Source organism: Octopus bimaculoides, chromosome 7 (genome assembly GCF_001194135.2).
Source record: "Octopus bimaculoides isolate UCB-OBI-ISO-001 chromosome 7, ASM119413v2, whole genome shotgun sequence".
NCBI classification, from domain to species: Eukaryota; Metazoa; Mollusca; class Cephalopoda; order Octopoda; family Octopodidae; genus Octopus; species Octopus bimaculoides.
The window spans coordinates 39,777,279-39,789,805 of NC_068987.1; the positions used below are offsets into that span (position 1 = coordinate 39,777,279).

General features: G+C 36.6%; 1 protein-coding gene across 19 annotated transcripts in view; it reads right to left on the reverse strand.

Annotated features, from left to right (window-relative positions):
- The window catches only part of LOC106880867 (dual specificity protein phosphatase CDC14A), a 385,993-nt gene that overhangs the window by 190,087 nt on the left and 183,379 nt on the right, over positions 1 to 12,527 (reverse strand). For all 19 annotated transcript variants that reach the window (XR_008264591.1, XR_008264594.1, XR_008264589.1 and 16 more), the window contains exon 8: positions 2,610 to 2,697. Coding sequence is in view for 13 of the 19 variants with exons in the window: in XM_052969515.1 (XP_052825475.1) it covers positions 2,610 to 2,697 (88 nt within the window). In the remaining 6 variants the exon portion in view is untranslated. The remainder of the gene's footprint in view (positions 1 to 2,609; positions 2,698 to 12,527) is intronic.

Genomic DNA, 12,527 nt, shown 5'->3' on the forward strand with positions numbered 1-12,527 from the left:
GGCAAGTGTCTTCTACTATAGCCTTGAGCCAACCAAAGCCTTGTGAGTGAATTTGGTAGACGGAAACTGAAAGAAGCCCGTCGTATATATGTATATATAGGTATGTGTGTGTATATGTTTGCGTGTCTGTGTTTGTCCCCCCAACATCGCTTGACAACCGATGCTGGTGTGTTTACGTCCCCGTAACTTAGCGGTTCGGCAAAAGAGGCTGATAGAATAAGTACTAGGCTTCCAAAGAATAAGTCCTGGGGTCGATTTGCTCGACTAAAGGCAGTGCTCCAGCATGGCCACAGTTAAATGACTGAAACAAGTAGAAGAGTAAAAAAGTTATATATATACACACACACACACGTATATACACACACTCATAAAGCTTTAGTTCATCCATGGCTATAGTAGAAGACACTTGCCCAAGTGACTGAACCTGGAACCATGTGGTTGGGAAGCAAGCTTCTTACTGCACAGCCATTCTATGTGGAAAAACAATTACTTTTGAGATACACATGATTCCTGCTATCCCTAGCATACTCAACAATAGACTACCTTTAAGTCTGCTTGAAAAAGAGAGATTAAGACTGTAATAAAATAATGAAAGAATTAGCATTGTACTCACCTTTCTACAAAGATATTTTTCAAAGAATATGTGGGAAAGGGTGGAATAGTCTTCAAACTTAGTTTGTTTTTCAACATAATTTTAATTGTACCACATGAAAATGTTTGAAGAAACAAAGTTGAGTTACATGAAATAGATGCCCCTTCCCATCTTTTTACTTTAATTTCTGATATAATCATAATGCACAACATCTGAAAGGTATTTGTAGAAAATTTCATTAAAGAATACCCATCAGGTTTATTACTATTATTATTACTATTATTATTAATAAAAATATCAAAAATGTGGTAGATAGGCAGAATCAATAGAGCATCAGTCAAAATGTCTTGCAATATTTTAGTCTTTTTATATTCTTATTCTGTTGAGATAAAATCAACAAAATAAGTAACATTCATGTATTGAGGGATGGATCAATTTAATTCCTAACCTTGAATTTCTTGCTTTGTGTCTGTATGGGGAATCAATATTACTATTATTAGTATTATTATTATTTTGGTTTGGCTCAGGTTCAGTCTTATTTCTGGTAGAATTTATGTGGGTAGCAGGTTAGTACCTGTAACCTTAGGTATCCACAAGTTTTCAGCTATCTTTCAAGTGCTTAGAACCTTCCTGATAATCCTTGCCTAAAAGACAAACTTTCTGTAGGAGCTCTACGAGGCATTCTATTCCAATCTCCTTAAGCCATTCGCCTATATCTTTGCTTCTTGTGCCCAATGCACAAATTATTATAGGCACAACCTTTACTGTTCACATGCTCCAAATTATTATTATTATCATCATCATTTTATTGTCTTTGCATAGCTTCTAACGCTGGAGATGTACTAGTGTCAGCTGTTCACTACCAGTAACTAAGGTAACACTCCTTATTTTTCGAGAACCATCTGGAGTATTCAAGCGGTTCCAAGCAGTGCTGTTTTCTGCAAGTGCTCCACCCTTATTGAAGCCCCTATTTGTTCCATGTACTTCTCAAGATTTTTACTCACTGTTCCCAGGGCTCCAACAATTATTGATACTACTACTACCTTTCTCAGCAACCACAACTGTTGGACCTCCCAAGCTAACCTGTCATATCTATTGACTTTTCTTTCTCCCTTATCACATACCTTGTTGTCAGCTGGGCATGCTATATCTATGATCCAGCATTGTTTGCTTTCTTTCTCAATTAACACTATGTCTGGTTTCCTATTCTCTATCTCATGGTCATACTGAATCATAAAATACCATAGAATTTTTGCATTATCATTTTTGATGAAGCCTTCAGATTTATGTTCATACCACTTTTTTGCTCTGTCAAGTCCATACTCTATTATTATTATTATTATTATTATTATCATTATCATTATTATTATTATTATTAGGGTGGCAAGCTGGCATAATTGTTAGCACGCTAGATGAAATGCTTAGTGGTATTTTGCTTGTCATTACGTTCTGAGTTCAAATTCCGCCCATGTCAACTTTGCCTTCCATCCTTTCAGGGTCAATAAACTAAGTACCAGTTGAGTACTGGGGTTGATGTAATCGACTAGCTCCCTTCCCCCAAACTTCAGACCTTATACCTTTAGTAGAAAGGGTTGTTGTTGTTGTTATTGTTGTCTTTTAGTATGTTTATCAAAAAGTGAATGAGAGTGGCAAGATTGATGAGACTGAATGGATCTACTCTGAGTATACTTTTCTAAGTAGGAGGAAAGTAACTGGAAGAAGGTACTTCTCATACTTTGTGAATGACAAAATAAACTGGGAATTTTGCATGGGGGTTTACCTTGAATTATTGTAAGTGGACTGCCCTGCTATTGAAGATTCTATCTATTAATTATTTCTCTAATTTCTATTTATATATCTTTTAATGTTGTAGTGTCTCTCCTCGATTGATGCAAACCCCACCTGTTTTGTGTTTTGTATCTTGTCCTTTGATATTGTCCTCCATGTCTTAGGCCCATGTGGCCAATAAAAAACTCATTATTATTATAATTATCATTATTATCAAATATACACTCACCATCTTCTCGAGCTTGCTTTGAATGAGGTCCACAGAAAGCTAAGTATTTATTTGGAATTATCCAGTTTAAATCACCATTTTCCACTTTCTGAAAAGATTATATAATTGAACAACATTTAATTCAATTTTGATATTATCAGAATTACTTCAAGCTGGGGTCATATGCCAATAACAACAACAACAACAACAATAATAATAATAATAATAATAATAATAATAATAATAATAATAATAATATCTCTGGCTGCCTAGTCCTGGCTAAGAAGGCATATATTCACAGACACGATAAAGTTGGGACCTAGATACACTGGAAGCTATGCCAACACTATGGAATAACAACAGAAAAAGATGGTATAGGCACACCCCAAAAAAGGTCACAGAAAATGAGAAAGCAACCATACTCTGGGATATGCCAATACACACAGAGATATTAAAGTCAACAGACTGGATATAGTTGTCAGAGATCACCAAGAAAAAAATGCTTTCTAATTGATGTATCAATACCAATGTTTCTCTAAAAGAAATGGAGTAACTTTCAAAATATAAAGATCTGGAAATAGAGGTAACTTGAATGTGGAGCCAAAAGACAGAAACAATTCCTATTATAGTAGGTGCATTAGGTATGTTAAAAAACATTCAGGCAAATACATAGCAAAACACCAGGACTTTATATACAGCATACAGAAAACAGCACTACTAGGCACCACACACATCCTACATAAAACACTTTCAAGACAGTGAAAACAAGAGCAACACAACAAACCACAGCACATACCCAAGGCACACAGAGCTGCACTCAGTAATGCAATGAAAGCACATGATAAAAATAAAACTACTGAATAATAATAATAATGGTTTCAAATTTTGCCATAAGGGCAGCAATTTGGTGGTAGGGGATGAGCTGATTACCAGTATCCAAGAGTACAAGAGTCAGAGAAATGTAAGGTTTTCTGAGACTTTCCAGTTCAAATGGACAAGAAATTAGAAAACAATAGACCAGATGTTAAAATTATAGACATGGAAAAGTGAAGTTGCTTACTTATCAACCTATCATGCCCATTTGCTTCCAGAATCATAAAGAAAGAGGAAGGAAAAAAAAAACCAGTCCCTTAAAATTTGAAATAGGAAGAATTTGGAGCATGCAAATAGTAAAGGTTGTGCCTATAATAATTGGTGAATTAGGAACATTAAGCCAAGATATAGACAAATGGCTGAAGGAGATTGAAATAGAATGCCCAGTAGAGCTCCTACAGAAAGTTTGTCACCTGGGGACAGCAAAGATTATCAGGAAGGTCCTCAGCACTTGAAAGACAGCTGAAAACTTGTGAATACCTAAGGTTATAGATAGTAATCCGCTATCCACATAATCTCTACCAGTAATAAGACCAAACCTAAGACAAACCAAAATAATAATAATGATAATAATAATTCTTTCTACTATAGGCACAAGGCCTGAAGTTTTAGGGGATGGGCAAGTCAATTTATATTGACCCCAGTGCTCGACTGGTGCTTGTTTTATTGACTCCAAAAATATATAAGGCAGAGTCAACATTGGTAGAATTTGATATTAGTTTTATGTTTTGAGTTCTAATTCTGCCAAGGTTCACTTTGTCTTTCATCTTTTCAGAGTCAATAAAATAAGTACCAGTTGAGATCTGGGGTTGGTGTAATCAACTTGCCCCTCCCACGAAATTTCATGCCTTGTACATATAGTAGAAAGGATTTTTATCATTATCATTATTATTACGATTATTATTATCATTATAAGTTACAGATGTACAAGAGATGTAGTGGTGTTACAGACAAGATAACAAACAAAGTAAGCTGTGCATGTGACAGATGCACAGAGGTGATAAGCAATAAGACACAACCTGAAATAGATTCCTTTAAATGCTTGGCAGGCTTACTAGAACTAGTTGATAGTGTCTGTTACTAAGGTGATATAATTAGCAGTATAGGTGTTTGTTCTGAAAGTATAGTAGCTAGAGTAAGAACAGGTTGGAAAATGCTGGCAACAGGAACTTCTTCAGAGTTAAAAGGAGGTTGTTTGATGCTTGTGTTCCAACTGTGATATTGTATGGTAGTGAAACATGAGCTTTGAATGCAGAAGACTTTTTGAAGGGTAGAAAGAAACAAAACAAGCATATTCCAGTGGATGTGTAATGTCAGTGTGCAATAATACCAGAGTACAAATGATCTGAGAGAAAAGCTTTGTATAAGGGGAATCAGATGTAGTGTGCAATATATTTATATCGATATATGTGTGTATGTACACGTAACATGAAACTTGGTACAACCTGTTACATGGTTGGGTGATCAATGACTAAACCAGCAACTCTATCAATTCTGCTTAGTAAGGAGAGTGGTTTATGTTGGACACTGCAGGATGAAAAATAAAATTTGTCAAAGGACAGATGAACTCAATAAGGTCAATGAGTATCTTTTCTTAGACATTTCTCTAGAAGGGTAACTAATGTAACACCTGCAACTTCATTTGCACCCAATGATGTAAACTAGTTCTTTTGGGGTGAATGCATACATTGTTCAGAGAGTAGGATTGGCTCTGTGCAAGGCCTTTCTTCACTTTAAAAAAATCTTCAGGTACAGGCATACATTATGGCTGTATGTAACTAAAAACAAGGCAAAACAGCAAATGGAAAATTCCATGATGGAACAAAGGCATGTGTCAGTGTGGGTGGTAAGTTCTCTGCACACCTGCTGTGCAAAAGTGTGTAAGTTCTCTGCACACCTGCTGTGCAAAAGTCCCTAGCAAAATTTTTAAAATCCCCTCCATGCTATATTAAGAGAATAATCAAGTAATGACAATACTAGTTTTAAATTTTGGCACAAAGCCAGGAGGGGTTAAGTTGATTACATTGACCCCAGTGCTCAACTGGTACTTATTTTATTGACCCTGAAAGGATGAAAGGCAAAGTCGACCTCAGAAGAATTTGAACACAGAATGTAAAGAGAGATGAAATGCTGCTAAGCATTTTGCCTGGTGTGCTAACAATTCTGCCTGCTCACTGCCTTAAGGTGATGACAATATTCAAAGTCCCTCCCTCTCTCTATCTCTATCTATCTGTTTATTTATCTATACAAAGATACATACATACATACATACCCCCCCCCAGCCATATATTTGTTGTCGCCCTTTGTACCCCTCACCCCTCCTCTTATATACCTGCCAGTCACCCTTTTTATTTCAACTCCCTATTCATTTTAGTCATCTCATTCTCTCATCACCTAAACCTTCCATCTCTTATCTCTCTGACTTGTAAACTATGTGTGAATGCTCCTCATACCACCCCATCACTCAACCTCCTTCATCCTTCAATAGGCCTATATATGAGAGACTGCACTAGTCCATCCTCATCGCTTTACTTGTGCCCACCTTCCCTTCTCCATCTATCTCTCCATTTTTATCATCATCCTCTCATTCATATATCTTGTCAATCCAATTGTGATGCTCACTCACTGACCCACTACCATCTTCCTCTCTACCTCTTTGTTTTTCACCTCCAATCCTCACAACTTCCCCTCCACCTCAAACCATTTCATGTCTGGCTAACCCATGATTTTCACATCTCTCAATAATTGCATCTACATCCTTGGTAGCTCCATCTATTTTCTCTCTCTTACACCTACTATCCATATTTACCAATATTGTGTGGGATAGTCTTGGATCCCCTTTAAACAATCTATCTCATCACCTTTACAAGTCCATCCCTTCCTTTGTTACTAACATTTAGTATTAATTCCTTCTCTTTCCCCTGCCCCTTCAATACTCCCTTCACCAATATTGACTATTCTGTTATTCCACACTATCACCCTTTTACAACTATAAATCTGTTCCTCTTGTCCTCTTTCTTAAAATCATCTATCTCTTTCTCCCTCTTTCTTCTTCAATTTTAGGGGCACCTTCAGGCCTTTCGTCTTAAAGGTGAGATCACTGAAACTGGTGCCACAAAAAAAAAAAAGCATCCAATATACTGTCAAGTAGTTGACATTAAAAGAAGCAACTAGGGGCTCCTTTGTGGCTCAATGGTTACTCATTCATATTCCATTCAGAGGCTTTAAGAATGGAGTACCTTTCTCAAAGATATAAGTAGCATTACTGAAATAGCTAAACCTGGAGCTGAGTCTCAATCAGAAATTCACTTTGATAGGAGTAAACAAATCCAATCCAGTGTGAATAACTACTAATTCAAATAGCCAAATACCTGCATTAATTATCAGCTGAGCACTGTTTAACTTGAACAAACACTTGTGTGTGACAGAAAGCTCTCCACATATCACAAACAAAGCTGTGTAGTTAAGGAGCTTGATCGCACTGCACCACTGCATGGCCCTTTGCAGAAGTGTCATTATCATAACCTGAGATAGTCCAATACTTTGTGGATGAACTTTAGTAGCTCATCATACACACATACACAAACACATGTATATACATTTCGTGGTACAAACAGGGAGAAACAGAACTCAATAAACAAAATGGAATATATATATTTCTTTATTTATTAGTTGTAAAGCTACATAAGAGACTCAAGGACCAAGACTTTCATGCATCACACACATCAAATGTTGGTATAAGCTACGCACAAAACTCATGTTACTTATATAGATTTACAGATAATCAGTATCATCATCAGTACATATTGCAAAGCTGAGTTTGTGAGTGTGTGTGTGTGTTGCATCTATAGAAATTCACACCTTACAAGATAGCAACCTGGGAGTTGTACCAATGCATTCCTCATGGCCGAAAATGCCCGGAACCGGCCATTTATTATTTTGCTTCCTAAGAGGTGATAATCCACACTTGAATTTTAACATAAATATCAGGTTATCTGAGATACCATATTGACTTAATAGAGTTATAAGACTAAGCCCCACTAACAAAATACTTTGATAGATCATATATACAATTTATGTCCAGTTACTTTCTGATTCCTTCACCCATTTCAGCAAATGTAATGAAAGCTATGCTTAATTGATTAGGTCACGATAAGACCAAATCATGATCACAGTTGTGTCCCATATGTGTCACGAAAATGAATTATTTTATTCTCTCACTACAAATTTATTTCTAGTTAACTCCTTTTTTTTAAAGATTGCTATATCGAATAAGTTAACATTAACTTCTATATAAATTAATCTCTATAAACTGAACTGGCTTTGTATCGATATAGCACGATTATAACTCACTGGACGAACTAGCAAAAGAGTATATTTGTATGGCACAAAAAATGTAAAACTTTTCACCACTGGAATCTGATATTGATTTTGTTAGGATTAAGAATAAACCCAATTTTTATAGAAGAAAGCTATGGCTTAATGAATTTAATCTAGATTTCTGGTCTTTATATTTTATTAGAGACAAATGGGATTTGAACAAAAGTGGATACAGGGATAAAATATAAATACCATTGTTGTTGGTGATATCAAAATTGTTTAATCAGATTAATATAAAGGTTGTGAAGGTAACTGAACTATAAAAATAAATTGACATAGTCATGACTTCAACAAACCATGTAGTTAGTCCCCACATAACAAATCTGATTTTCTCAGCAACTAATTCATTCCTGCTTTATGCTTGAGTTAACAATAACACTGCTCCTTACCCACCCTCATAACATAGAAATGCTATAAATGCTACATCAGTATGCAAAGAATTTAAATTAAAAATGTAAGATAAAGAATCTTGATTATGCTAGCAATAAAATGCAAAACACTGTCTGTCTGTATGCAAGCTTAGACTTTGACTTAATTTTATATACATGTATACATATAGATATATGTAATCAGCTATATAAATGCACTCACACACACTTGTATGTGTAATACAAAAGCATGTATATGTATATATATCTGTATATATACATATATGTATATACAGGTCTGTATATATGCCTATTCTGTAGTATATGAGTGAGTAGACATATGAAAGAAGGGCACTCAGCACATTTATTAGGAGTTACATGTATGGATCAAAGCAGTTTGATTCAAACTCCTTGGTACTCTGAGTTTCAAGCATGTCACTAGTTTTCACTTCTTGGAGTCTGAATGAGAGTTTGACTGAAGAGAGTCAATGTTTATTACTGGACGTTAGCCTGCAATTGGTCAAGGAAGGTCACGTGGTGTCACAGTTTGATGTTGGTATTTCTGTGACAGCAATTACTTGGAAAATATCACACGGTGTACAGGAAATCGACCATGTGGTGGACTGGAAATTGGTCACGTGGTTGAGGGGGGGAAGTATATACGTGTATATGTGTACATGTATATGACCATACATCTGTGTGTATGTATCCATACTTATACGAATGAGTATGTGTACATAGATGTACATTCACATATCTGTGCGTGTGCACACACACACAAATGCACACATATACAAATACACACATGTACACTTTTATCTACATGTATATATACATAAGAGCACATGCACACGTGCATGTGCACATATAAATATTCACATTTACATATGAAAACATGCATGGATGCACATGTGTATGGACATGTGCACACATGTACACACATCTGTGCACATGCATACATGCTCTCATGCACATGCACATATATGTGCACACAAGTATATATGCATGCGTGTGTAGGTGTGCTTATGCATCTGCTCATTGTATGCATGCACACGGATGTGTGTACACTGGTGTACATGCCCATATATATGTGCACCCATTTGTTTGCGTATGTATACATGCACACTTATATGAGCATGCATGTGTGCCCATATGCATATATACATGTAGATAAGTGTGCACATGTGTGTATGTATGTTTGTGCATGTCTGTGTGTGTGTGTGCATGCGGGGATATGTGAATGTGCATCTATGCACACATACATACTCGTATAAGTACGGATGCATACAGATATGTATATACTTCCACATTTACTGCCCCTTTCTACTTCCCCCTACCAACCACGTGATCCATTTCCTTTCCACCACATGGTTGATTTCCTATTTACAATGTGGTATTTTCCAAGTAATTGTTGTCACAGAAATACCAACATCAAACTGTGACACCACATGACTTTCTTGACCAATCACAGGCTAATGTCCAGTAATAAACATTGACTGTTTTCAATTAAACTCTCATTCAGACTCCAATAGCCGAAGACTAGTGACACACTTGAGACTCAGAGTACCAAGGAGTTTGAATCAAGCAGTTTTGATATAATGTTTGTTTTTATGTTATAAACAATTCTATATTAAAAAACAAGGATTACTCAATACATTTATTATTCTTTAACAAGAATAGTATTGAATAGTTCTGGACTGTGATGCGGTTGAGTTCATCTTGGCTTTATATATTCTCTGTAAGTTAAAATTTTATAGGGTAAACTGAATTCTGTTGAATGATAATTACTGGCTCATTTTTGGAATATATCCAAAAATAAACTACCGTACTTAACATTTGATGACATGGAGAAAGCCTTTGACAGGTCCTTTGCTTCTTCATCTGGTGGTTACTAGGGGTAACTGAGTGGCTGGTGAGAGTAGTCACCAAGGATCAGGTCTCAGCTCCCTTTTGTTAATCATGATCCTCCAAGCCATAACAGAGGAATTTAAAACTGGTTGCTCATAGGAGCTCGTCAACGCTGATGATCTTGTTCTTATAGCAAAATCTCTACAAGAATTAGGAAAGAAATTTCATGTGTGGAAACAAGGTCTTGAATCAAAGGGCCTTAGAGTTAATTTAGCAAAGACCAAAGTCCTAGTAAGTAGAAACTCCATACGATGTATCTAGTGCAAGCTATGGACACAAGGTATAGTAGAATCACAGGCAGGCTAACAGAGAAAGTAGTCTTTGTGTGAAGTAGATGTGCAGGAACAATAAACACCAAGAACACAAAGGAAGTAGATTTCCTCAAATGCCCTGGAGGTCCTGACAAATAGTAGATAGTTTCAATCACCTTGACGACTAAATTAGCAATGGAGAAGGATGCTCTGAAGGAATAATTTGCTAGAATAAGAACCAACTGGGGAAAGTTCAGGGAGTTATTATCTTTGTTGGTAACAAAGGGCCTCTCCCTCTGAGTGAAAGGTAGAAGGAATGATGCTGTCCATACACAGGCATCATTCCTTCTGCCTGTGTATGGACAGCTACACTACATGGTAGTGAAACATGGGTTGTGACTGTAGAGGACATGTGAAAGAAGTTAAGCCAGCATGTTTCACTAGATGAGCAATGTCAGTGTGCATGCATAACTGAGTGTAAAAATTTCAAGAGTAAAACTGGGTATAAGAGAGTGGGTATAAGAGGCATCAGAGGTAGTGTGCAAGAGAGAAGACTGCACTGGTATGATCATGTGATGCCCCAGCATGGCCACAGTCTAATGACTGAAACAAGTAAAAGATAGAAGATTTCATATATATTAAGATATCAAAAAGGTACAAAATCATGGTAGTGCTTCAGCATGACTACAACCATATGGCTGACACGAATAAAAGAAATATCATATATATTATCATCACCAGTTAGGGTCCCAACTGAGAAGGGTGTCAAGCAAGGAGATACTATCTCACCAAAGCTCCTTACCACATGTCTAGAAATGGTCATCAAGGACATTGACTAGACATGTGGAGTGAACATCAATGGCAAGCAACTAACAAACTTCTGATTTGCAGATGACATTGTACTCATCGCTGAAACCACAGACCAGCTGCAGACCATGCTGATAGAGCTGGACACTCAGAGCTTAGTAGTAGATCTTAAAATGAACAGCATGAAAACAAAATAAATGCAGCTGGAAGATGAAGCACAAGGTCAAATAGAGGTGAAAATGATGAAGTCATTGAAATAAAAGAGTATGCCCATTTGTGGCAAACAGTGAATATGCATTGAGATACAGAAGCTGAAATTTCGAAGAGAATAAGGGCAGGATGGAAGGCATTTAACTCAATAAAAGATATGCTCAAAACAAAACTAGATAACGTCATACATGCCAGACTCTTCAACAGCACGGTCTTACCTGTGCTTCTTCACTCAAGTAAGAAGTGAACCATCACAAAGAGGATAAAACATTGACTGGCTATGATGCAAAGGGCCATGCTAGGAATATCATTATTCGAAATGAGATAAATGGAGAATGGAGCAGAGTGGAGAATGTGAAAGCAGAATACTGAAGGCACAAGTTCCACAGGCCTAGACATGTTGCAAGGTTCACATAAAGCAGGTGGACCCACACATTCACCGAGTGGAATAAAAGAGATCAGAAAAGGCCACTTAGAAGGACCCCATGACAACGAGAAGGCAATTAAGTGAAGCAGTGTGGGTGATGATGGAAAAGAATGATGCAATCAAGTTAGAATTGGAAGTGCATTATAACTAGCAGTGTATAACAGCATCTACAGAATCTGATGTACATGTGTATGGTTGCACATATATATGTGGGTGTACATGCATGTTTCATGCAAATGTGAGCTATGCATATATAGCATTGTGCATTTTTAGACGTGTATTTGACTATAATTGTGCGCATATGGGTATGTGCACGAGTATATGTGTGTGTGTGTGGATATGTGTACGTGTACATGCATGGTTGCATATATATGTGCATTTATTGGTGTATGAGTGGGTGTACATGTATATGTTTTATGCGAGTGTGTGCATATAGGCACATGTACATGGGTGTGCATGCGCACATGTATAGGTATGTAAATGCGCGCATACACGATTGCTATGAGCTTTTTTACTTCTTTACTTTCTCCCCTTCGGTCTTTCCCCTTTATTTAATGGTCATTCTAATAGCTCTTTTGTCTGCCTCAATAACTGACAAGATGCCGGAGCAGGTTTTCACCCCGACATCCGAAACTTGAAGTCTTATTATGGCAACCAAATAATTGTCACATATTATATTACAGATATATGTATATATATATATATATATATATAT